Source organism: Podarcis tiliguerta (genome assembly GCF_965153285.1).
Source record: "Podarcis tiliguerta genome assembly, chromosome: 6".
Taxonomy (NCBI): Eukaryota; Metazoa; Chordata; class Lepidosauria; order Squamata; family Lacertidae; genus Podarcis; species Podarcis tiliguerta.
Genome location: NC_139539.1, coordinates 15542190 through 15568379, shown reverse-complemented (window position 1 = coordinate 15568379; position 26190 = coordinate 15542190). Strand labels below are relative to the sequence as shown.

Below are 26190 nucleotides of genomic sequence, written 5' to 3'. Positions count from 1 at the left end.
CCAGTCTCTACACTTTGGGGCCGAAGCCCCCACTTTGAAAGACTTGAGTGAGGCGGCTCCTGTGAGGGCAGCTGCCAACACTGCAGGGCTGGTTTTTTGTGACAATGAAACTCGCTTGAATGTCCAGAGGGAAACTGATCGGGGTCAGATGCCACGACATATTTTCAGGGGGAAACGTGACAGGCTAGCAGAAGTGCGGCTCTGCACTTCTGTGGGGCCTGCCATTTTGCATGAGGGGTGACTCTCCTTAAAACCAAGAGTTCACCACGCCGAATTTGAAAGACCGTGTGAATGGCCATTCTGAAATGAGCTAGCTTGCTGCAAACTGTCAGGAGCAGCTGGGCTGCCAAGCCAAAGAGGGTCACAGCCCTCTGGTCCACTGGTGACGTCCAGTAAGTGGTAGCATTTGCCCACAAAGAATGCATAGGCCAGATTCACAGCAATAGATGCTGAGCGGTTGTTTTCTTCTAGGTGGAGGTCATCAGATTGTTTTTAAAACTTATGGGCCCAACAGGAACAGCTGGCACTGGGTGGGTGAAGGCCAATGATTCTGGTATTCTCAGTTTTTCAATCTGTGGCATCAAAAAAGTGTTTGTCTGAAGACAACTTTGACCACATTTTATCAGAGCCGTGGTGGTCTATCAGTTCAGGTATCAGGCTACTAAGTCAAAAAAGAGCAACTTGCTACGGAATGGACTTTGTTGACAAATGTGAAACACCATTGCACCAGGCTAGATTTCCCATAATGCTCAGTTCTGTATAATGGACATTGTGCCTATTAAGCAGCTGTTGACAGATGTGAGTGTGGATTTGAGGAGAAGCCCTCTCCTCTGTCCATGTCTTTTGAAAAGCTACCATGAAAGGATTATGAGACTGACCTTTGAGGACCAGGGCAGACATCAGATTAATGTGTGCTTCTCAGGTTGAAGGTCATCTGCATATAACTTAATTCTTGAGGACAAGTGAGAGGATTGAAGAGGTAGTGTAAAGGATATACAGTTGTGAGAAAAAATGACAAGTCGTCGTATCACGCCACCATGTGATAGGCGGCAGTTTCCATGGGGCATGAGTAACATGGCCTTGCCTACCAATGAACCACGACCAATGCGACTGTCATTTCTTGAAGCTGATGTGAGTAGAATTCTTCGATAAGATTGGGGGCATGAGGTATTTGGGCCTGTTGCGATGTAGACTGTCAAAGCAAACATGCCTAAGGTCATTCTTCCTATCTTTTGTCACTGAACAGTGCCCATTTACTTATGCACCGATTGTCTAAGGTTGCAATCCACTGTACACTTATTTGGGAATAAACTCCCTTGAACTCAGTGGGACACCCTGAGTAAATATGCAGCGAATCAGGCTGCACAATTGCAACTCTACTCATTTTTTTAAAAAGTCCTATTAAACTCAAGTGGGGTTTACCTCTGGGCAACTGCCTAGGAACTGGTTGTAAGATTACCAAGTAAATGCTTTATTTAAGACAGGCATCCCCAAACTCGGCCCTCCAGATGGTTTGGGAATACAGTTCCCATCATCCCTGACAACTGGTCCTGTTAGCTAGGGATTATGGGAGTTGTAGTCCCAAAACATCTGGAGGGCCAAGTTTGGGGGTGCCTGATTTAAGAGGAGACCCCATATTTCACCATCTGAGCTGCATTGCATTCAATAGGAAGCTCAACCAACTGATTCCTGCCCTTTAGAATGGTTGTGCACCTCTAGATATGAAGAACTGGTCAGAGAAGAGTTTGGAACTTTTTAAGTCAATATACTGTATATTATCCCATTTTTAGCCAGAAAAAAAACTTGGAAATTCCTAAAGGTCCTATATTAGTAAGAAGTTGTGTACACACATTTTCAGGATATCAGTGCTTAAGGCTGCAATTCTGTATGTGCTTACCTAGGAGTAAGCCACATTGTGGGTGGGGCTTAAAAGGTAAAGGGACCCCTGACCATTAGGTCCAGTCGTGACCGACTCTGGGGTGAACTGCTAGGTTGGCAGGAGCAGGGACCGAGCAACGGGAGCTTACCCCGCCACGGGGATTCGAACTGCCAACCTTCTGATCGGCAAGTCCTAGGCTCTGTGGTTTAGCGCACAGCGCCACCTGCGTCCTGAGTAAATGCACAGCAGTGTACTGGAAGTGACAACAGAATTATGAATCAGGCTTAGCAGAATTTACTGTCCCTAGAATGAAATATCTACCGCACTGCACATTTTTTAATATAGTGATTATGGGCATGGCAAGGGATTTGTTAGGGGGGGGGGGCAGGCTTTTGTTAGGAGGGGCAGAACCTCATGTTTGTATTGATGTTTATTGATGGGGGGGGCACCTGCCCCTCTCTAGGCTACACCCATGATACTGATCCATGTAAATTGGATTTTCAACTAAGTATCCTTTTTTGTGTGTGGCAAGACTCCTGTGCCTCGACCGTTTTATAGTAGCCAAAAAATTAAGAATATTCTACTGTATTGTAAAACATTTGCCCCCAAGAGGGAGCTACAGCGATAGAGAAAACTTGGCATGCCAAATTCCTTCCCAACTATCCATCTTCGCGTCGTATTTCGAAAAGACCTAGCTCTACTGGTGGCGCATGCGCACACATGACCCTTGCTTGCGCTCCTTTTCTCCTCCCAGCTGCGGCTTCAATCGATGTGCGGAGGTTCGATGCAGCAGCCTGTTCGACGCAGCGGCCCTCGGTCCAGGTTGCTGCCGGCCCCTCCGCAGGCTCCGCTCCCGCTGCCTTTGCCGCCGCAGCCGCCCGCCGACGTCGTCGGGCCCCCGGCAGCCATTTTGAGCGCAGATCGACCCAGGCCGAAAGACGGGCTGGTAAGAATCAAGTCTCGCTCTCCGGGCCCGGCGGTTTCGCCAGCTCTTCGCTGTGGCCGTTTCTTGCACGTGGAGAACGCCAAGGTAGCCGCCGCTTTCCCTTTAATGGAAGAGCCGCCCAGCCCCGCAGCCTTTGTCACGATAGGCTCGGTGTTGTGGGAGGTGGGAAATACGGATTTCGGCGCGGTTGAAAGAGCGGCCGGGAAAAAGACTGCAGGAGGGTTCTACCAAAACCCTCGGCAATTTTCAGGTGGCCCGTGGGAGAAAAATTGTGGGAACTATTAGGTTATATTACTTAATATATTTTTGTCCTTGGTTGCTTTATTTATTTCTGCTGTGAAAGCAACCTTGGGTATTTTACTAAAAAAGAAGAAGAAAGAATACAAATGCTTTCAAAAACAAAATTAAACATTAATGCTTTTTTCCTGTACATGTAAGTACTATAGTTATTTTTTCCTTCTTCGTTTCAGACTTCCGGAAGACAGCCCTTACTCACAATGTATAGACCAAAAGTAAGCCTGAAAGACAGGCAACAACTTTACAGACTCATTATTAGTCAGTTGCTTTATGATGGATATATCAACATTGCTAACGGTCTGATAAATGAGGTAAAACCACAGTCTGTATGTGCACCCTCCGAACAACTATTGCATCTTATTAAAGTGGGTAAGTTGTGTGTGAAACAAATTTAATATGCTGTGTTTAAGTTCAGGTATGCACTATTAGTTCTGTTAAGGCTGTTATTTTAGATGGCATGTCAAAACATCAGTAATCAAAATACTTCTTTTGTCTCTGGATATTTAAGCCATTAAAGTTATCTGCAGTCACTTAAGTCTTCTAAAACGATAGTTAGCAAATAGCACTGATAGTTGTCCCAGATCAGTACTTACTCAAGAAATATGTAAAATGAGCCATTATATTCTGTGATCTTGCTTGGAAGAGGATGTAAAGCAGCAAAGACATGTACATGATGGCGCTGTTGCAGCTGTTTGTGTATAAACTAGGTCAGCTTCCCTATCTTTCCAGTGACTTTGCAACCATGCTACACCTTAGTTTCCCACCAATCTGCTATCTCTCCATTTTACGCTTTGGAGCGAAGATCAGTTGCTGCTCATCTACTTATGTGGGTTCCAGGTACTCTAAACTAGAGAGGCACAGTTGTGAATAATTGCATTTCACCTTGTGGGTTTTTTAGGAAGAATTTCTTTTAAACAGGTGAGCATCTCATATAGAGTAAAAATGGTTGTTAGCAGTATGAATTATTGTGCCAGTTTACTTTCCACAAATTTTCTAATGTTTTCTTATGCTTCCAGTTAAGTTATAAAAACCTTAAACAACACCCCAGTCCAAGAGTCTTTTCAGCAGCCTCAGCTTTTGTAGCTGGGGTCAGACAGGTCCCCACCCTTCTAGACCAGGTGGGAAAAGGCCTATAAGGCAGGGAACAGGTCTTCTAGAACTCACAGCTTGATAAGCATTCAAAATACCAACAGATTAGGTTTGAGAACTATTGTTGTAACAGGTTTTTTTCCCCTGTTTTTAAAGTTTGGGGCTTCTTACTTTTGGAAAATGAGCTTTTGTAATTTCTTTTCTTCTAGGAATGGAAAATGATGATAGTGCAGTTCAGTATGCAATTGGGCGCTCTGATACAGTAGCTCCTGGCACAGGGATTGACTTGGAATTTGATGCAGATGTGCAGACCATGTCCCCAGAAGCTTCTGAATATGAGACCTGTTATGTCACATCTCATAAAGGACCATGTCGGGTAGCTACATACAGCAGAGATGGACAGTTAATAGCTACAGGATCAGCTGATGCTTCAATCAAAATACTTGATACAGAGAGAATGTTAGCAAAGAGTGCTATGCCAATTGAGGTAAATGCTCAAATAGTAATGAATCAATAAATGTTTGCATTTTCCTTTTTCAGCTTTAGGGTCCTCTGGGAATTATCTGCCAAAAGAAACTGGTCATGCTTCTATTTGTGGGGCTGTTTTCAGAGAGTAGCTTTGAATGACAGCATCTCATCACTCTGCCAGTTAAGCTGTGGGGTGCCAGTGCTATTTACTAGTCATATGAAACTATCTCCAGTGCTATTTACTAGTCATATGAAGCTGTTGGGAGCAGTCTCAGTTGGGAGAAGCCTGGATGCAGTCATGGGCTGGATGAGGATCAATAAACTGAGCCACCTCTGATAACGCAAAAAGCCTGTGGGTGGATGGTTCCTGAGTCCAGGAACTGGGTTGCTTGAATTCGCTTTAAGGCACAGGTATACAGATACAGTGGTACCTCAGGTTAAGTACTTAATTCGTTCCAGAGGTCCGTTCTTAACCTGAAACTGTACAGTGGTACCTCGGGTTACATACTCTGCAGGTTATAGACTCCACTAATCCAGAAATAGTACCTCGGGTTAAGAACTTTGCTTCAGGATGAGAACAGAAATCGTGCTCCAGTGGCAGCAGGAGGCCCCATTAGCTAAAGTGGCGCTTCCGGTTAAGAACGGACCTCCAGAACAAATTAAGTACTTAACCCGAGGTACCACTGTACTGGCATTAGAGGCCTAGGTAGGCATAGAAAGCCTACTGCCAACTTCAGTTGGTATGTCAACTGCACCTTTTCCTAGACAATGATAGCCTGGCCACCATGATCCACACATTGATAACCTCATAATTAGATTACTGTAATGTGGTTTATATGGGTCTGCCTTTCAACTTTGTTCAGACGCTTCAGCTAGTGCAGAATTCAGCAGCTAGGGTTCTGAGCGGGGTACCTAGCTTTGCACGTATTATACCTGTGTTTAAAGAACAGCATCAGAAGAAAAGGAGGCAATTTTTATTATTTCCCCCCTCTCCCTACGGCCACCCACACTGTGGGAAAATGGTTGCTTATGCATAAGCGCATGGGCAGAAGTTTCTTACAGGGCAAAGCAAGATGCTGCTTGGAACATGGACAACGCGTGAACAGTTCATGCTAATGTAGTGATTGGTCCACGTAACATGGTCTGAGGTGACGTGAGATACTGTACTGTTCTTTGTCTGCTAGCTGATACATTGTTATATCATTTTGCTGAACACTACAATAAAGGCGGGCAGCAGCTTTGGAGGCTGTGTGAGAGCCCTTCAAAATCCATCTTGGTGTGTGAGATATTTTCAAGCTAACCTGGTGTGAGAGACTGTCTCATTCCAAAAAGACGAGCAGGCCTCGTCACCACACCTCTCTCTCTCTCTCTCTCTCTCTCTCACACACACACACACTTTGTAGGGTTTTGTGGAGTACAGGAAGCTGCAGGGGAAACGGAATTGGTGACTGAATTTAGTGCTAGCATAGCCATGGACTTGCAAAGTTTGGACCAGTCCTGATCTCCCAAGAGTTCCTTTTTTCATTTGTAAGATGGGCTGTTAATGACCCACTAAAGAGAGTTATTTGGACATATACGAGAGATTGTTTCACACTTTAAACATCCTGCATAAACAGTTGTGAGAAGATGCAGATCCACTATGAAGGGAACAGCATCAGATGTGCAATAGACAGCATTTGTGTCTTGATGCCTGCAGCGAAAATTCTATGCTTACTGTGCTGTGTTTTGAAATGTATTCTTCAGGTCATGATGAATGAAACAGCTCAGCAGAACATGGAGAACCACCCTGTTATTAGAACTCTCTATGATCACGTGGATGAGGTGACATGTTTAGCTTTCCATCCAACAGAACAAATCCTTGCCTCTGGTTCAAGGGATTACACACTTAAATTGTTTGACTACTCAAAACCATCTGCCAAAAGAGCCTTCAAATATATCCAGGTTAGACATTTAAATCAAAACTTTATAAGGAATAACAAAAATAACTAGAAAAGCATGACTTTTGAAGCCTTGTTGATGTTATTAAATGGTGTGTACAAGTGTTCTTGGGATTAAGACCATCCTGGTAAAACATACTTTGGAAATTGCCATTCAGACTCCTCCTAACTTTAATTAAGGGGTCAAACTAGCTATGAAATGGTTTTCATTCTTTCTTCCCCTGGCTATTTAAAAACTGAAAATCAGTATCAGCTGTTGCAGTTGTGTGGCAGAACAGAGAAGTAGAAGACAGGACTGCTTAATTCCCCCCCGCCTTTCAAATAACATTTTATATGGGGATAATGTGTGTGATTTTAAATGTCGAATGCCTGGGAAGGATTTGTATTCTGAAAGATAGGATGTAAATAATTGTAGGAAATAAATAAAATTACCACCAACACCCAAAGTTGTTTTTAGGGGGAGGGGGAAATCCCCCTATATTTCCTCCCTTGGGAAGGGCAATATAGCTAGAAAATTCCCAGGGGAATGTTTGACACCTCTGTCCACATACTGACAATCTCTCAAGAAGAAATTAACATGGAACACCATGATCATCCAATCTGCTAGAGTAGCGGGGAAATGCATGGGGTAGATTACAATAGATCTGAAGTAGTTTGTGACTTCTTTAAGCATAACTAAATACTTCTCTTCCCTAACAGTAGCTTAGTTTTAGAGTATGATTCAGAGCATGAATCCAACTTATAGGAAAATGAGAGTGGTCTCTGGGGATCTACAAAGTAGGTGATACTGATCTTGAAAAGGTGTGACTCGGACACAACTCCCTTCAGAACCTTTTTCCTGTTAATTAATAATCTCACCTCTTTTATGAGGACCTGCTTTCTCAAACTTTGTTCAGAAAAATCTGTTCTGCTGTGCCATGAGTCCTGCCTGGCTTCTTTAAATAGCAATGTTGTTGTATGTTTTATACAGTAGCCAACACAAGTTTGGTGTTTAGGTGGATCAGTGTACTGGGAAGATGCCTTTTAATGTTAACTGCCTATTTTCCAACTAAACAGGAAGCAGAAATGCTGCGTTCTATCTCTTTCCATCCTTCTGGAGACTTCATTCTTGTCGGTACCCAGCATCCTACCCTGCGACTGTATGATGTCAATACTTTCCAGTGCTTTGTATCTTGCAATCCTCAAGATCAGCACACTGATGCCATATGCTCAGTTAATTACAATGCAAGTGCTAACATGTATGTAACGGGCAGCAAAGACGGATGCATCAAATTGTGGGATGGCGTTTCAAATCGTTGTATCACTACTTTTGAAAAAGCGCACGATGGGGCTGAAGTCTGTTCTGCCATTTTCTCCAAGAATTCAAAGTATATCCTGTCTAGTGGAAAAGACTCTGTAGCTAAACTGTGGGAGATCTCTACAGGGAGAACACTAGTAAAATATACAGGTGAGTAGATGTTGACCAATATAATAGATATGTATATATTTCTCTCACGTACTCTTAGCCATGATCCCATCCTCCATTACATCTAGTTAAATGTAATGGCCTTCCTGGGTGTATCATGAGGAAAAATGTAAATTGAAAGTTCTGTACAAAGTCTGCAAAGTGGCATATAAACCAGACATTTTCCCTTGAAACTTTAAACAAATATTGGTCATAAGGAAATAACCTCATGATCTCATGACCTAGGAGAAAATCAGGTTAACTCTGCAGTCATGTCCAAAATCATACTTGTGTGTTTGCACAACTCTTACTTTAAATCACTGGGGTTTATTTAAGAGAAATCCCTGGGGTTCACACATTGATTCGTTTCCTACTAATACTGCTTGATACACAAATGATGTTACTTCTTTTTTCTATCTTGCTGAGCTGGAAACAAACTACATCAACATGTAAGCTTGCAATTTTCTGCTCAATGCTTTCTTTAATACTTCCAGTGTGAGATGCTACTGCAGTAACAGCTCCCTCAGAAATCAGGAAATTGTATGAATTAACTTCTCTGGAAGAACTCCTTTTCTGTAGAGGCATATTTTGTTATACAAATTTCCAAGTTTCTAACATACTAAACCAGCAGGGTGCAGTCAAGTCTTGGCATACCTCCACTGTCAGAGACACTCTGCCTCTAAATGTCAATTGCTGGAATCACAAGTGAGGAGAGAGCTGTTGCACTAGGGTCTTGCTTGCAGGCTTCCCATGGGCATCTGGTTGGCCACAATGAGAACAGAATACTGTACTAGATGGCCTGATCTAGCAGGGCTCTTTCTCCAGTCTTAAATAATGTATGTTATGTTCTTCCTTTACAAAGAAACAAGGGCACTGTGGGGGGGCCCATAGTATGCATCCTCAGCTGTAGTTGGAAAGCAGTACATTACCTTGATTTAACATTTGTGGTTGGTTATTTTCTCACTAGATGAACTCTACCAATCCAACTAGTGGACTACTGGGTTTCTTTCTGAGAGATGGTTTTCTGTTGCTCTTGTATGCTGTGAGCAACAGCTGTTTTGGTTCATGTGAATGGCACATGTTTTAATAATGCTTTCAGTCATTTTATGTTATTAGTGTCTTTGAGATTTTTGGAATAAATATTTTTTCTACATAGGCATCATTTATTAGAATCTAATGCATGGGACTTTAAATATGTCTCTATATATCAAAACGTCAGGCTTTGCTAAAACTTTTACCATGGATAATTTCACATTGAATTCTGGGTGGTATGTTTTCACATTTCTATCTCTATTAGAAGCATTGACATTAATTTGCTTATAGGCAATCCAGGAAGTAGATAAGTGTCAGTAAGTTTAAAGGCTCTTGAGAATACTTGTCTCAAAACTGGTGTACCAGCTAATGAACATAAATAGTTTGTATAGATACTGAGAACTAAAGACTTGCTACATTACAGTGGAGTAAGAGTTTGGCATTTAAGACAAGGGTACTAACCTGTGGCTTCCCAATGTTGGACTCCAACTCCCATCAGCCTGAGGCAGCATGACCTAGAGTTGCAGTACAGCACCATCTGGAAGGCCATACATTATCCACCCCTTATTTAAGATTGCATCAAGTGTGTTGTGTGTCAGTTTAGTTTTTGTGAGAGAGAGAGAGAGAGAGAAAGAAAAAGAAGGATGTACATAAGCCTTGTAATACTAATACTCTGTTTTCTGTTGTGGAGATTGCAACCAATTTAGTTGACTGTTTCACTGCTATGTTGAAGTTTAAGTCGTTGTCTAGAGCTGGGTTGCTGGTCTGTTCTTCTCTCAGTTCTGCCATTAAGTTCAGGCATGAAATCTCTTCTCCTACCCCACATGTTTTATGATGAATATTCATACACTTCATGGTCTCCTATACTTCTAGGAGAAAACGCTTTTTCTTTAGTATTTTTCTTTCTTAATAACAGTGACTCATGTCCAGTTCTAACCTTTTAAACTACCCAATTTTTTTTTTTTGCCCTGCCCAGTAGTAGGTGATAACCATTTTGGGTGGGGGGGGGGGTTAAACTATATGTTAGCAATAGCCCATATACTACAGCAGACGTAGTTTAATTCTGCTCCCAATTATATTATATTTTAAAGAGTACTCCACAAAAAGGAAGACTGTCAACTTAAAAGGAAACTTGTAAATTGTATCTCTGAGGTTTATTTTATTATATTCTTCTCGTTGCTTGTGATAATTATTTTAAAGGGATATCACTTCCTCCTTTCATGAGCAGCACCAGCAACAAAAGTGTGGATTATCACACCTAATTCATGCTGGCAGTATCACCAAAGTGGTATTAGCTTCAGGAATTGGCTACCTCAAGACATGGTGGTACTAAGATAGTTTCAAAAGGACAAATACATGAAGCTTAGGTTTATCAATTATTATTTGCTGCAATAGCTAAATAGAAAGTGGAAGTCCAGAATAGTAAACATTAGAATACCAGTCATGGAAAAGAGATGGGGAAATGCTTCTGCGCCATGTTGAAAAGCTTATTGGAGGCCTCTGACCATTTTTGGAAATGGGTACTATGTGGATAATGGTATGATCATGAAGGACTTGATAAAATAGAGGGTGCATTTTATAAAAATGCAGTATTTTGAAACTGCAAGTCATCTCTGATATGACATCTCTGACATTGCAAATTCTGGTCTGTTCCTGCGATCCTCAGGTTTCCATAAATACAGTTAAAACATCTGTGACAGTAAAACTGGAGTATTCTTTTCACATAGAACTATCTAATATATGGCTTCCATTAACTTCCATCCACCAAAATTGTAGAGACAGATTTATCATTAAATATTTGTAGTCATGTCAAAGATAGAGCTCAACCTAAATCCCAAGGGGGGGGGGTTCTACTCATTTCATTTGAAAACTTTTACTCCATCCCTAAAAGACAAGATGAATACTCTTTCAGATATAACATTTTTATTTTCATTTCCAAATGGGAATAATTTTTTTATATCATAAATAATGTATTTTAGGTTTGAACAGATTCCTTTTCTGCCAACGTGGAAATAAAGGTGGATAGCTGAGATTTAGAAGACAGAGAAAATGTGGTACAGGTGGGATCTGCAATAAAATATTTTAGCATTGGACTGGGTGTTTTTGAGGGGGTGGTCCCCGCCTAGGATTTAAGGTTTTTGTACTCTGCAAACTTCGAAGTTTTTTGAGCCTGCTGATAATCTCTTGCTTGTGTATGTGATACCATTTTGGCTACATAAATACCATCACTTGGAGAATTGAGATCTCTTTAAATATATGTGATAATAGATCGCAAACAAGTCCTTGCCCTCTTGGAGGTAAAGTTTCTTTAGTGGCACTTTTCAAGACAGAGACAGCTGTTTGGATTAAAGATACATCAGTGTCTGCTAAGATCCCAGCAAACCTTTTGTAATATCCTGATAACAGTCTTGCTACTCATAAATTGACTAATGGTCTCTCTTACTTTCTTTACTGCAACTAGTTGGTTCAACCTATTCTTTTCCTCATCTGAAATTTTAGGAATCTGGACGTTAGAAAGAAAGAACTCTTTTTCTTGGGGTGAGTCAGACCTGTGTAACTATGAATAGTATTTAACCAGTTCTGCCATAATTAGATTAATTTCCATTTCTACCCTGTCCCAGTACAACAAAATAAACTTGAAACTAAAAATAATATAAAAGTGCCCTGCTCATGCTTAACCCTGGCAATGAGAGCTCATCTAAACAAATTTACTGTGAAATATTTGACTCTTCCAGGCATTCATTAAGGGCAGTCCCACATAGAGCGCATCACAGTAGTCTAGCCTCAAGGTTAAGAATACGTGACAGTTGCTAGGTCTTGATCTGATAAAAACAGAAACACCTCAAAACTCAACCTACCTTTCCCAGTTTTCAGGTAAAAATCTTCAGGCTCACAAGGTCAGCCTCAAACACTTGATATCCAGGTATGCCTGGAGCTGTAGAGCAAATACTCTCAGTAACCTTTCCAAAAGTGTATCAAAGCTATGTCCAATGTACTCCCGCCCACCGTTTAAATAGGAACAAAACAATGGCAGACACTGCCCTATCTAAATGGAAGAAAAATACTGCCCAGCAAGGAAACCCAGCTTCTCCCAGTTTTGTTGGACAAGTCAAAGGGCCCTTACATCCCTGAAGACTCTTATGTTTGTGTATTAGAAACTCAGTCTTCAAAACAGACACTAGATGTATCTTTCTCGAAGTAGAGGCAGCCCATGTTCCCTCATCACCAGAAATAGCTTTGGATGATACTCTGTAGGTATTATGGCAAGCAGGGAGGAATTACTTGCCACAGGCTTTAGCAGGTCTTCTGTGTCAGGGAAGAGTTAGAAGTTTTCAGTTTCTCAGAGGGAGAAAGCATTCCCCAAGGGGGGAGGGAGAACAGAGAATCTAATAGAAGGGAGCAAGAGGAACAACAGGGAGGGACTGGCTGTTCACAGGAAAGGCAAGGGTTCAGTTCTAGCTCAGATTCGGAGGAGAGGAGATACAGGCCAGCTCTAGCCAGGAGGTTAGAAAAAAGAGCGGGAAAACGAAGGGAGAGGCGCCTTCGCCATTTTGAGGGTGGCTGGTCATGGAGAAGCAGAGCTCAGAAGGTATCTGAAATAAGTGACTCTGAGGAAGAATAGTTAAAGTTAAGAACCGTTTATAAGATTGTTTTGTTAATACGCAATAAAGAGTTTTATAAAGAACAAGAAGCATTTGTGTGGTGATCTGAAGAGGACAACGACCAGTCCTGACAGAATACCTTCTGCTCTGCGCCTCTTCACTATACGTAAAGAAGGAGAAGCCAAAATGGAGGGAGCTGTGGCGCCAGTTGGGCAAGGAGAAACCCCAGCGCTCCAGCTAACATTACAGGACTTATGGCAACAGAACTTACAGTTGAAAAGTCAAGTTGACGTACTATCGGCAGCACTGGGAGAACATAGAACCATGCTGCAAGCGACGTGTGGAGATAGAGTGAGTAAAACATTTACTGTACGTCCGCGTAGCTTCAAGGGAGAAAGCTCTGAATACATGGCTTTCAAGACAGAAATTTCTTACATAATTGAGATAAAGGATAAAGAATTTCAATCTGAGCAAGAGAAGGTTGCTTATGTGATTAATTTCTTGGAAGGGAGGGCTAAGGACTGTGTTATACCCCTAATATCTCGAAGGGATGCCGCCCTAGGAAATCTACAAATGTTTCTGCAGTATCTAGACACGATTTTCTTAGACCCTGCGCATGAAGTAATCACAGCAAGGCAGCTGTTGAGGATGAGACAAGGAAAAGACACTGTGGGAGTTTATTGGTCCAACTTTAGTTTGCTGGTGCAGAAATTAAAATGGGATCTGAATTCCCCAACAGTTGCAGCCCTTTTTAGGGAAGGACTGAATAATGAGATTTTAGACCAATTGGCCCAAATGCCAGAACCTAGTTCCTTGGATTCTCTGGTCCGAACGTGCCTGCAATTGAGCCTACGCATAGAACGGAGGGCTAGTGAAAGGAAGGAACAATGGCGACCACGGTGGCGGGAAAACAATATTATCGAAAGTACAGAGAGCAGAGCGGGCAACATATCAGGACGAGAGCGGCCAGAGCCCATGGAATTAGGAGCAGCCAGACCCCTCTCAGTTACTACCTCTTCCATGGTAAGAGGAAATGCAGGGAGAGGAAGAGACATGAGGCGTTGCTTCGTCTGTGGAAAACCAGGGCATCTAGCACGACAATGTCGCAATCGTAAAGGATGGGAGTCTCTATCTGGAGCAGACATGGGAGAAGACAATTGCCCAAAGGAACTGCATCAGGGAAACGAATGTCCCCGGCTGGAAATGGGAGCTTGCAGCCGGGTGGAGAAGCAATAGAAGGCTCTCACGCAGAACCACCTATCCCAGGACTAACGGTGAAGGTGCAACTACAACTACCCAATGGACACAGGGTCCAGGTAGAGGCGCTGTTAGACTCAGGAGCGTCAGCAGATTTCATAGATCAGAAATTGGTACAGGAACACAAAATCGCTTTGTTACCTTTGAATTTCCCACTGCGAGTGAAAACAATCGACGGCAGACCGCTACTGTCAGGAGAAGTGACTTATGAGACTCCACCAATGAAAATGGATATGGGTCATCACTCAGAGACCAGGGCATTTCATGTGACCAAACTAGCTGGACACCCGATGGTGCTGGGCATGAGTTGGCTCAATCGTCACAATCCGGTGATTGCCTGGCATCAAAGGTCTTTGGTTTTTGGTTCGATCTATTGTATGACACATTGTTTGGGGCAAAAAGGAAAAATCTCAGTGGAAGTAATGGGAACAGAGGTAGAAGGGAAGTTGATGGGGAATGAAAGTGAGATTCCGTCACAATATATTGCTTATCGGGATGTTTTTTGTGAAAAAGAAGCGGATAAACTTCCACCACATAGGCCCTATGATTGCAAGATAGATCTAGTCCCTGGGGCACAGTTGCCACCAAGCAAGATATATGCCATGTCGGAAGTAGAATCTGCAGCATTGAGGGAGTTCCTGCAAAAGAATTTGCAGAGAGGTTTTATTAGAGAGTCCACAGCCTCGGGGGGTGCTCCCATCTTTTTTGTCAAAAAGAAAGGGGAGGAAGGGGCACCGAGATTAGTATGTGACTTCAGAATCCTTAACAGCCAAATGAAGCCTCGCGTGTGCCCACTGCCACGTATAGATGACCTCTTAGAGAGAGTAAGGTCAGCCAAAGTCTTTACCAAGCTTGATCTACGAGGAGCATATAATCTGATAAGGGTCAGAGAAGGGGATGAGTGGAAAACCAGTTTTTGTACTAAGTATGGTGCATTTGAATTCTTGGTAATGCCTTTTGGCTTGCAAAATGGCTCAGGGGTATTTCAAACCTTCATCAACCACGTCTTAGCAGGTATACTGGATCAGTTCTGTGTCTCTTATTTAGATGACCTCTTAATATATAGTGAAAGCATGGAGGAACACGTAAAACATGTCACACAGGTGTTAGAGAGATTGAGGACCAACAGGTTATATGTGAAGTTAGAGAAGTGTAAGTTCCATACACAAAAGGTGGAGTTCCTGGGATATTGCATTTCCCACAAAGGGGTACACATGGACCCCAGTAAAGTTCAGGCAGTGGTGGAATGGGAGGCACCTAAGACTAAGAAAGATCTACAGAGGTTTTTAGGATTTGCTAATTTCTATCGTAAATTCATAGGTAATTACTCCAAAATCACAACGCCACTGACTGATTGTCTAAGAGGCAAGGGGCCATTCAGATGGTCTGAGGAAGCACAGAAGGCCTTTGATAAACTAAAGGCGGTGTTTGCTTCAGAAAAATATCTTATGCACCTAGATCCAAGTAAACGTATGAAGGTAGAAACTGACGCCTCTGATAGGGCTATTGGGGCCATTCTGCTGCAACAGGACAAGGAAGGGGACTGGAGACCCTGTGCCTTCTACTCTAGAAAATTAAATCAATCAGAACAAAACTACACCATATTTGATAAGGAACTTTTAGCTGTGCATGCTGCCTTTAAAGTGTGGAGACATTTTTTGGAAGGGGCGTCACATCAGGTGGTGGTACAAACAGATCATAAGAATTTAGAGTATTGGAGAACTGCTAGACAGCTAAACCAAAGGCAAATTAGGTGGGCGGAGTTTTTTGCTGGGTTTAATTTTAGGATTGAGTATATACCTGGGCATCAAAACGTTCGTGCAGATGCGCTGTCGCGCAAACCTGAGTATATGGAAGGGGAAGCACCTCCCAAGTTGCGAGAAATGCTGAGATCGGATCAGTGGGGGTGTGCAGCCGTAGTAGTGGACGGCAGGGAATTCCAGCGATTGACAGTAACGGATGAGTTTGCACAAAAGAAAATGGAGGAACTGAGAAAAGGTAGAGGGGAAGAGGAAGGTTTCAAAGAAAAAGATGGATTGTTGTACAGGAGAGGGGTGCTGTATGTACCTGCAGGTGAATTAAGAGGTAAAGTGTTGAGGCAACATCATGATAACCCGACTGCAGGACATTTTGGTAGAGAAAAGACCCTGTATCAGATCACACGACAGTTCTGGTGGCCAAAGTTAAGGGAGGAAGTAACACAATATGTAAGAGGTTGTGAAGTATGTCAACGAGCCAAGGCACCCAGAGCAGCTCCCGCAGGGTTGTTGCAACCTATGCCCACGCCGGGAAGGCCTTGGGATGTGGTGTCTATGGATTTTATAACGGATCTACCGCCATCCCATAGGCAAACAGTGATCTTTGTGGTGGTTGACATGCTAACCAAGATGGCACATTTCATACCATGTACCAAAATTCCGACCGCACAGGAAACTGCAAAGATGTTTTTAGATAATATTTTTAGGTTGCATGGTTTGCCATCACAAATCATTTCAGATAGAGGGGCCCAATTTACATCACAATTTTGGAAGAGGTTAATGCAGTTACTAGATGTGGAGCTAAGCCTCACGTCGGCGAGACACCCGCAAACCAATGCGGAAGCTGAAAGAACGAATGCAACACTACAACAATATCTGAGGTGTTATGCTGGTTATCAGCAGAGCGGGTGGTTAGAGAAGTTGAGTCTAGCAGAGTTTGCGTATAATAATGCAATGCATGTGTCTACGGGCAGAGCCCCATTTGTGGCAAACTATGGCTTGCACCCAAGGGCATTCCCAGGTCAAGAGGAGCAGTTAGCAGTACCAGCAGCAGAACAAATGATAGAGGAGTTGAGGTGCATTCATGAGATATTGAAAGAGGATTTGGAAGAAGCTAAAGAGGCTTATAAGAGAGCTGCAGACAGGCACCGGCGAGTTGGGGAAGAAATCCAAGTAGGGAGCTGGGTATGGCTGTCTACCAAGGGACTACCAATACGAGGGAGGTGTAAAAAGCTAGAACCAAGGAGATTGGGACCTTTCCGAGTAAAGGCTCAAATTAACCCAGTCACTTTCAAGCTTCATTTACCTGAAAATATGAGAATACACCTTGTATTTCATAGCTCTTTATTGTCAGTGTTTGTACCAGCGCATAAGTATCAAATTTCAAGGGAACCACCTCCTTTCCCCACCATGATGGGGGAAGAGGAGGCTGAAGTGGAAGAGATATTAGACTCGAGAATAAGTAGGAGGAAATTACAGTATTTGGTTGCATGGAAAGGGTTAGATGAGTCTGAGAACTCATGGGAACCAGCAGAAAAAATTAACGTTCCAGAATTGCAGAGAGAATTTCATAGAAAATATCCCCACAAGCCAAAACCCCATAACTGGCATCTTCAAGAAATTTTTGAAAAGACAGATAGCGAGGAAGAAGAGTTCATAGGGTTCGGTCCTCCAGAAACAGAGGAGAGCGAGAAGGAGGAAGGGGGGCTTAGGGGAGGGGGTGATGTCAGGGAAGAGTTAGAAGTTTTCAGTTTCTCAGAGGGAGAAAGCATTCCCCAAGGGGGGGAGGGAGAACAGAGAATCTAATAGAAGGGAGCAAGAGGAACAACAGGGAGGGACTGGCTGTTCACAGGAAAGGCAAGGGTTCAGTTCTAGCTCAGATTCGGAGGAGAGGAGATACAGGCCAGCTCTAGCCAGGAGGTTAGAAAAAAGAGCGGGAAAACGAAGGGAGAGGCGCCTTCGCCATTTTGAGGGTGGCTGGTCATGGAGAAGCAGAGCTCAGAAGGTATCTGAAATAAGTGACTCTGAGGAAGAATAGTTAAAGTTAAGAACCGTTTATAAGATTGTTTTGTTAATACGCAATAAAGAGTTTTATAAAGAACAAGAAGCATTTGTGTGGTGATCTGAAGAGGACAACGACCAGTCCTGACATTCTGTACCAAGATCTGTCAGCTTTGTTGCAAGTAAAATACCATCTAACACTCTTAGTCATCTTGCACTTAACTTCATCTCCTTTGAGCCCAATGTAAAGTTGTGACTTGTGCCAACGAAGTAGTGAAGATGACCCTTGGAAGCAACTGTTTTAGAGGTTGACATCCACCTCCTGTTCCATTAGTTAGCAAGGTCATCAATAGAGCAGATTATTCTGGAATCCAGTCAACTCTGAAACTACAGAGCTAGGCCAGACTGGCTCATTGCTCCATTAGCAATTTTGCTTAGAGTTGTCTTGAGAAACATACCCATTCTAACTAATTTTCACGTTACGGTCTTTAGAAATGAATATTCAAAACCACAATTTTCTGCTGATGCCAGCCTTCAAATTCCTGTCTAGCTTGGATTGTTGCTGTGGAAGTAGTGCTTCCCTTAACCTCTAGGATGCTGCTACACGAGGCCTTGAGTGTGAAGTTTACATGCTTCATTTACTTTCCTGTAGTGGGCATTCACTCAGTCATCCAAACCAGTTATTTTCCCTGCAGTTTTTGCATCTTTTCTCAGACCACAAAGACCAGAAGAGCCGCACAATCTCTGCAAAGAGGTTTCCTTTCACGCCATTCTTCCATCTTTTTATTTAAAAGCTAGGGGTTTATGTGGGCTGTGACTTACTGGGAAAGCGAACCAATTGCAATTCAGCACACATCGGCTTTAATGATGGGTACCATTTTATGATCTCATTTGTTTTTCTTGAGGGGGTCGTAATTTTATCTTGTTAATTAGTACAAAACTCCTTTCCAGCTAGTTCTTTTAAATGAAAAAAGCATGACACCATAATGGTAAGGTTTTTTTTAATGAGGTTTTTTTTTTATAAAAAAAAATGAATGGACAAGTAATAATGGCTGAATGCTGTGCCACCATAGGTATGTCATGTCCACTTGTGTTGGCAGAACATAGCAAGATGTACATGTAGAGAAAGTACAGTACTTCTGATAGTGTGGAAGTCTGTCGCAATTCCGTATGTAGCTTACAGCAGTGATTGGATAGTGCTGGGTTGCAACCTCTTTATAAACAGTAGAAAACACAACATGTTTGTATTCACCTGAAAATCTGTTTTTCTTACATAATGTTAAACTTTAAACAATAAAATATTATTAAAATGCCTGAAGGCTTAATTTAAAACAGGAGTATGGAACCTCAGACTTGGGGGCTGAATGTTGTCCTTCTGGCTGCTCTAGGGGACTCTTCTTAGGCCATAACCTTCAGCTGCCCCCTTCTTGGCTTTTGTCTGACTGCAAAGAGTCTTTGAACTGTGATATTGCATCTTCATGGTCTGGATGGAGAGGTAGGGGTGGTGGGTGGGTGTGTAGAAACCTCTGACAGCTGTGTGTCTGGGATATATTTTGCTATACAAAGATAAGTGTCACATCCTTCAACCTGCCCACTTTTGCCTCTGGTTCCATTTACCACTAACTTGTGGCTCCCAGCCTTTTGCCCTTAAGGGAATGTCATCCTTGAACTATAAAAGGTTTCTAATCAAATCTAATAACTTAATCTAAATTCCAGAATAGTGTGATATAAATGGTTCTCGGTTGGCAAGACTTGAGTTCAAATTGCCACTCAACAATGAAGATCTCTGAGAGAATTCCTTGAATTGTCGTCCTTGAACTATAAAAGGTTTCTAATCAAATCTAATAACTTAATCTAAATTCCAGAATAGTGTGATATAAATGGTTCTCGGTTGGCAAGACTTGAGTTCAAATTGCCACTCAACAATGAAGATTCCTGAGAGAATTGCTTTCTTAGTCTAACCCTCTTTGAAAAGTTGTAAAGAAAAAAGTGGAATATTCCTTAGATGGGATCCAGAGGGTAGTGACCAACTAACTTGAACTCAAAGCACACCCAGTGAAATCAATGGACTTGAGTAACTGATGTCTGAATAATTTCAATGTGTTTATTTCAAGTCATGCTCAAAGGTAAACCCATTGAAATTGGTGGACATCAGGTAATCATGTCTATTGATTTCATTGAATCTGCCCTGAGGGTGACTTGATTGGATCCAACCCAGATGTATATTTACCTAGAGCAGGGATTACCAACCTGTTGTCCCTTTTTTCCTGCCCAATTTTGATGGTGACCATTGTGAAATGCAGTAATCATAGGAGGCATTAGACACTCAAATATCATCTACATCAGGAGTGGCCAACTCTCAAGAGACTGCAGTCTACTTTCATAAATAAAAACTGGCAGTGACCTACCTCTGTTTTTGTGGGGTTCAGTTCAAAGTTGTTGAGCTTTTCTGAGGAAGGGAACCCTGTTTGAGGGGGGGGTTCAGCTCAAAGTTGTCAAACTTTTTTTAGGGAGAAGAAAAGATTTGGGGGGAGTTCCATTTGGGGGGTGTTGAAGGCAAGGGACAAAGGGGCAAAGTCACTCACAAAAAGATCGCTGTGGATCAAAACAGCAGCACAGAGAAAGTTTCGTCTTCCCTTCCAGAGATCATACAACAATGGAGGGCGGGACGTGGGGGCGTGGCAGGAGTCAGTTTTAGCAACGCTAAGGAAAGAGAGCCAGAGATCGACCGCAATCTACCAAAACCTCATGGGGATCTACCAGTAGATTGCAATCGACCTGTTGGACATCCCTGATCTACATTAATGCAATTCTCTTAGATGGAAAAGCCTTTGTAAAAACAAAAGATTTTTATTGTAATTAAACTTCTCCTGTGCATTGAACATTCAAGCACCATATTTTCTTTTGCTAACAGAATCTTTTGGCGCATTTAACTAGCTAAGGGATCAATCTTTTGGCATTTTTTTCTGTTCCCTGCTGAAATCTCCTCTTCCTAACATTTACTCTTACAAACCTGCACCTTGGTCTCTTCACTGTGGTTGGGCTGCTATGAAATGTCACTTGGCACATTTTGGTCAGGTATACAATCTTTCCAGTATTGAGTTCAGGGAAATCCAGGTCTGTCAATTTGTAGGAAAAGGTGGTTTATACAGTGCTGATTGGCTAGAACCTGTGACTTTGCAAATCCACCTCTTCTCTCAAGAGCAGTTTTTCAACTTGGGTGGGGGGGGGGGAGGTTTGATAAAGATGCCAAAGTAGCTTATGTATGTATAAACCTTCAAGCAGTATTTTCAATAGTCTAAAAAAACAAAAACAAATTTATCTGAAAATGCAGGATGAGGACCAAAAGTGAAGCTTAATTAGCAATCAGCTTGAAAGCAAAGTATATCTTTGTTTGTAGTGGAAAGATGGGGGTGAGAGAAGCTGGACTCAGCCTGAACCCCCGAAAGTAAAATATATATTTTCTTTAGATGTGTCTGTATATGCCGTTAGTGTTGGTTTTAGCTTTCTTTCCAAGTGTGTAACAATTATCTTCTAGCTTCCTTTTAGTTTTTCAGTTTCACATTGAATTTTGAGAATTACAAGTGTAATCTTGTTCTCCTTGCCCTACATTCTATAGCTGAGATTTGACTAACAAAGTTCTTTACTTCGGCCATTGGGGGGGGGTTAGATGGGGGGACTAGTATACTATTATTATTATTTTAAAGAAAGTTATATATAATGTGTCATTATACTAACAGAAATTTTACTAGAAAAGGTGAAGGAGAAATCTGCACCATACTTGTGACTGTTCTTGAAATCTGCACCATACTTAATGCAATTTCCAAGCTGTGACTGCTTGCAGTGGGAGGAAATTGTGACTGTTCTTGATTCCCTTCCATTTCCTCCAAAGGGAAGAAGTTATGCAAGGTCTCAGGCTGGTGTAGTTTCTGGCTCCTTTTTGAGATATTTTGGGGAAATGAGGGAAGCTTGGGGTCCTGTGTGCCCTCAACTGCCCCAGGATGCTCCTAGTCAGCCAGTGGAGCAGCCATGATGCTTGGAAACGCCAACTCTGTCCAGAGATTACCTCTAGCCACATGACGAGAGAGGTCGGTATTACAGGGGCCATAGGATTACACCATGAAAGTATTGTTTAATGTAAACTATTCAGATGTTTAATTGGGCAAGAATTGGTTCCTTATAAAGTAATATCGAAGGCTAAAACCTCCTTATAAAGTAATTTAATCTAACCAGTAATTTAGCCCTAATTTCACCTCATATCCTTTCAGTGATCATAGTGAAGTCAATGCAGTAGCTGCTGTTCTAGTCTAAACTTCTCAGATTTATTGGGTTTGGTTATGGATAAATCAATACCTAGTAATGACACAGGTGAAAAACCATTAAGATGTGCCTATCAGATACTGATGCATCTTGTTGGTTTTTAGAATTCTTTCTAGGAGGATTTATTGGTGGTCATCTATAGCTGCAGTTAGTTACCTTATTCCTTTCTGGAATGACAGGTTGACCTGTTGCTCTCTCTGGTATAAGGCACTGAGAAGCACAGTTGGCAAAAGATGTGCAGCCATAATCAGAGTGAAGTTTTATGCAGTAGTGGTGCCAAAGAATACTTTCCTCTGCTATTGCTGTACGGCAACTTGTCATAGAGCTGTTCAAGTTGGTGTAAGAGGTCCTGACATAGACTATCCTGCCCAGAGAAGGAAACATGCACAGACTGCTGTGGCATGCTAAATATAAAATTGAACCTGTAATGGTGCCACAGAGCAGAAGCTCAACTGGAATCATCGTTGGCAACCTCTTGCCGCAAATGCTCGGATTACTTTCGGCCGGTTTATTCCTCTTCCATGATATTCTGTGAACTTCATATACCATATTTTTTGCTCCATTGGACACAGTTTTTCCCCTCCAAAAATTGAGGGGAAATGTGTGTGTGTCCTATGGAGTGAATGCAGGCTTGTGCCATAGCCGTGCACAACCCCTCCGGCAGGGAGAGGCTGCACGGGGCTATGGCTTCTTTAGCTCCATGCAGCCTCTCCCGGCTGGGAAAGGTTGTGCGCAGCCTGTACGCTGCTATTTGGGGCTGGGGGGGGAGATTTTTTTTATTGATTTCCCCGTCTAAAAACTAGGTGCGCCCTATGGTTCGGTGCACCCTATGGTGCGAAAAATACGGTAATCTAAGCCCTTGCTCAGCATACTTGCTGAAAACCGCATGGAAAAGGCTGATGTGATTCTTCTGTTAAAGGTGGATGAGCTGGATCAGTTTTTTTTAAAAATGTTATTTTTAAAGCTCATTGCACTTGAGGAAAATTACAACCTCTTTCAGCGAGATGACCATAGGTTCTCTTAAAAAATCTTTCTTGATGTGCGAATCCTAACAGGAACTGGTTATTCCTACATTTTTGCCTTTAAACTGGGAAGGTGATTGAATTGACACTTGCACCATTACTGTCTGCTTTCTGGCATGAATAAGAAACAGTTTTCTTAAACTCTGTTCTGTCTGGCTTTCAGCATGGGCTCAGGACAAAGACTCCCACAATAGCCCTGGTAGCCAATCATTTCTTAACATGGGCAAGGAAGTAACACTAGAATTGTTCCTATTAGATATCTCATTTACCTTTGAGATTACAGATAATAAAATCTTGTTCCCTTTGGGGCTTTGTAAATGTAGTGGTCCGGCCTGGTTCAATTTGTTTGCGGATGTAAATTTTGAGATTGCAGATAGGGAAGTTTGTGTTAACACTGTAGAAGCTGGCTTGTAGAGTGCCACGATTCCATTCTATCTCTGCAATTGTTTAATACTGTACTTGTAAGAGGCTGTTGGGCCTCATCAACCTAGGAAGATAGCTCCTATAGGAGAAAGAAAACTGTGATCCTGACCCTCTTCACCCTTGTGGAATATCATTGGGATAAAATAAGTCTAATGTGTAAGCCCTACACAAATCAGAGTGGAGCCTCTAAGATGGTTTGGATGGTGCCTCCCGGCAACTCCTGCAGCCAAGCTGGTGCTGCTAATACAGTGGTTTGACTTCATCCCCGGATGTCAAAACCACCGGATGTGCACTCCGTTGTCTTCCAAGACAGACAAATGCCAACAAAAGAGGCCATTAACAAGATCATACATAACTCTTGGAATGAGGCGTGATCAGGATGGTGGTACCCTTCTATTTTTTCTTACTCATTTAATTGAGTGGCCTCAGTAATGGTTATTGTGCCTTTGGTTAATTGGAAGAGAACACATAGTCTGAAAACTGAATCCAGACAAGCTTGAGGGGTAGTGGCTAATATTCCCTGAGTTTTGGGAAGGAGGGAAGTGTCTATTGATGGATGTGATCTATCCCTCTTTAATAATCAATGGAAAGTCTGAGAAGAGTTATGCATAAAACAAACAAATCTTGTGGCATAAGCTTTCGTAGGCAAAATAATAAGAATATGCCATATTGATTTGTTAGTCTTTAATATGCCACAAGACTTCACTTCTGCTGCAACAGATTAACTCAGTAACCCTTCTGGAAAAAGATAATCAGGTATCAGTTGAGGCCCAGAGAGTATGCTGCCACTTGGCATCATCTGCTCTGTCAACTGTTTCCTTAGCAACCATCAATCTTTTTTCTACAGCCTCCATGTTTGATTACTGCAATGCGCTCTACATGGGTAGCTCTTTTAAGAGCATTCAGAAGCTTCAGTTGTGCAAAATGTTGCAAATTGTTTTCTGTTACAAATAGAATAGGGGAAACATGGGCACTAATCAACTGTGCTGCCTTATAGCTTCCAGCTACAATTCAAAGTTTTGAACTCCTAAATGGCCTAATCCTTTTAGGTGTATTCCCCTACTTTTGAGTCAGCCCTGATTATCCTACTCCCATTAATTGGGAATAGAGTACTTTTCTATGTAGAACTAGAGCTGTGGAAGACTCAAAAGATCTGTGTCACTTTGTGCAGGCTTTTCTAAAGGCAAACAAAGGATGTTTATTTTATGACGCCTCTTGCTGAATTTACTAATAAATATTCTGTTGATTCTTAGAGGAATATTTGATTATTTTATTGTCTTTTTTCTGATATTTGCTGATGTTCATTTCACCCATTGCCAGTCAACTATACATTATACACAGGTCCTGCTATCCGAACACAATGCATTCTCAGGAAATCATTTGTTAGGCAAGTGTTTGCATATAAAGTCAACACTTTCCATTGATTTCCTATGGGAAAGTTTCTAATGCATGCCTAATCAAGGAATTTAAACCTCAAAATTATGAAAAAAATCAGGAAAACCCTCTGAAATCTTGCAAAAGGCAAACAAGGAAGGATAAAATGCTCCATTATTTGTCCGATATAGCCTCCTTTCGCCTCTCCCTCCCATGGTTTCTAGCGAAATAGCTGCCACAGACCAGCAAAACACAGAAGAATAAGGCTTGTTTAAGGCTGCTATATGTTTACAGTATTACACAAACATCTGAATCTGTGGTGTACATAGCGAGGTTTGGATGCTAGTTTCTCGTGTTTGAATAAGTGAATTTTGGTATGATGAGCATTTGCATAGCAGGATCTGCCAGTTTCCTTTAATATGTATTTTGATACTGAATATTTATGTTGCAATACCTGCAGGAGCTGGTTTGAGTGGACGCCAAGTTCATAGGACACAAGCTGTCTTCAACCACACAGAAGACTATGTGCTGCTTCCTGATGAAAGGACCATTAGCCTCTGCTGCTGGGATTCACGAACAGCTGAACGAAGGAATCTTCTTTCCTTGGGGCATAACAGTATAGTTCGTTGCATTGTCCACTCTCCTACCAACCCTGGCTTCATGACCTGCAGTGACGACTATAGAGCTCGATTTTGGTACCGAAGGTCAACCACGGACTGAAGCTGCAACTGCGAAAAAGTTGACTGAATTTTATGCCTTTTTTCTTTTTAAAAATTTTGCTTTTACCATTTCTGAATTTCTGTATTTGGATTGAATTCTCTGCTCTAGAAATAACATCACTCCCTACTGAAAGGACAGTTTTTAAAGTTGGGTCCATAGTTGAAAACAGCCAAGATAGCTGAAAATATTTTTCTTCACCTAATTGTACATGTTTGGCAGGACAGGTTCCCATGTTCGGTAGCAAAACTTGGCCTCCTGTTTTTTTAAACCCCTTAACACTCTTTGCTCTATTTCATTTGTTGTACATGTATTGCTGTATGTTGTGTGTGCTTTTTTCCAGTTCTCTGGTGGCCTTTTATTCTTATTTGTAGATGATGTAGATACTTAAAAGTTATCTTATTAAACTCATTCTTAGAAAGGTGTATCTAATTTTTCTCATAATTGGCTATTACCCTACTTTTGAAGCCGCCTAGTTTGGCGGAAATCACTGAATCTTGTAATGAATTCTGTGTTTTAACTATGTACTGTGAAAACAAGTATTTAATTTTGTTCTCAATCTCACCATTAAGCTTAATTAGATAGCCTTAGCTTCAAATAAGAGGGAGGAAACCTCTATATTAAC

The 26190-nt window shown here is 41.9% G+C and overlaps 1 protein-coding gene across 5 annotated transcripts; it reads left to right on the top strand.

The window, feature by feature from the left end:
- The first annotated feature begins 284 nt into the window (after positions 1 to 284).
- CSTF1 (cleavage stimulation factor subunit 1) lies at positions 285 to 25986 on the top strand. 5 transcript variants are annotated; one of them, XM_083446935.1, is made up of 8 exons: positions 285 to 392; positions 2634 to 2825; positions 3296 to 3491; positions 4421 to 4698; positions 6423 to 6620; positions 7673 to 8063; positions 11592 to 11630; positions 25309 to 25986. In XM_083446935.1, exons 2-8 carry the CDS (start codon positions 2649 to 2651, stop codon positions 25566 to 25568), a joined length of 1539 nt encoding a protein of 512 aa, XP_083303061.1. In that variant the 5' UTR covers positions 285 to 392; positions 2634 to 2648; the 3' UTR covers positions 25569 to 25986. The 5 variants fall into 5 exon arrangements, with proteins under 5 accessions (XP_083303061.1, XP_083303062.1, XP_083303059.1 ...); XM_083446933.1 differs by lacking the exon at positions 285 to 392 and adding an exon at positions 990 to 1131; XM_083446936.1 differs by lacking the exon at positions 11592 to 11630.
- The last annotated feature ends 204 nt before the right edge of the window (positions 25987 to 26190 follow it).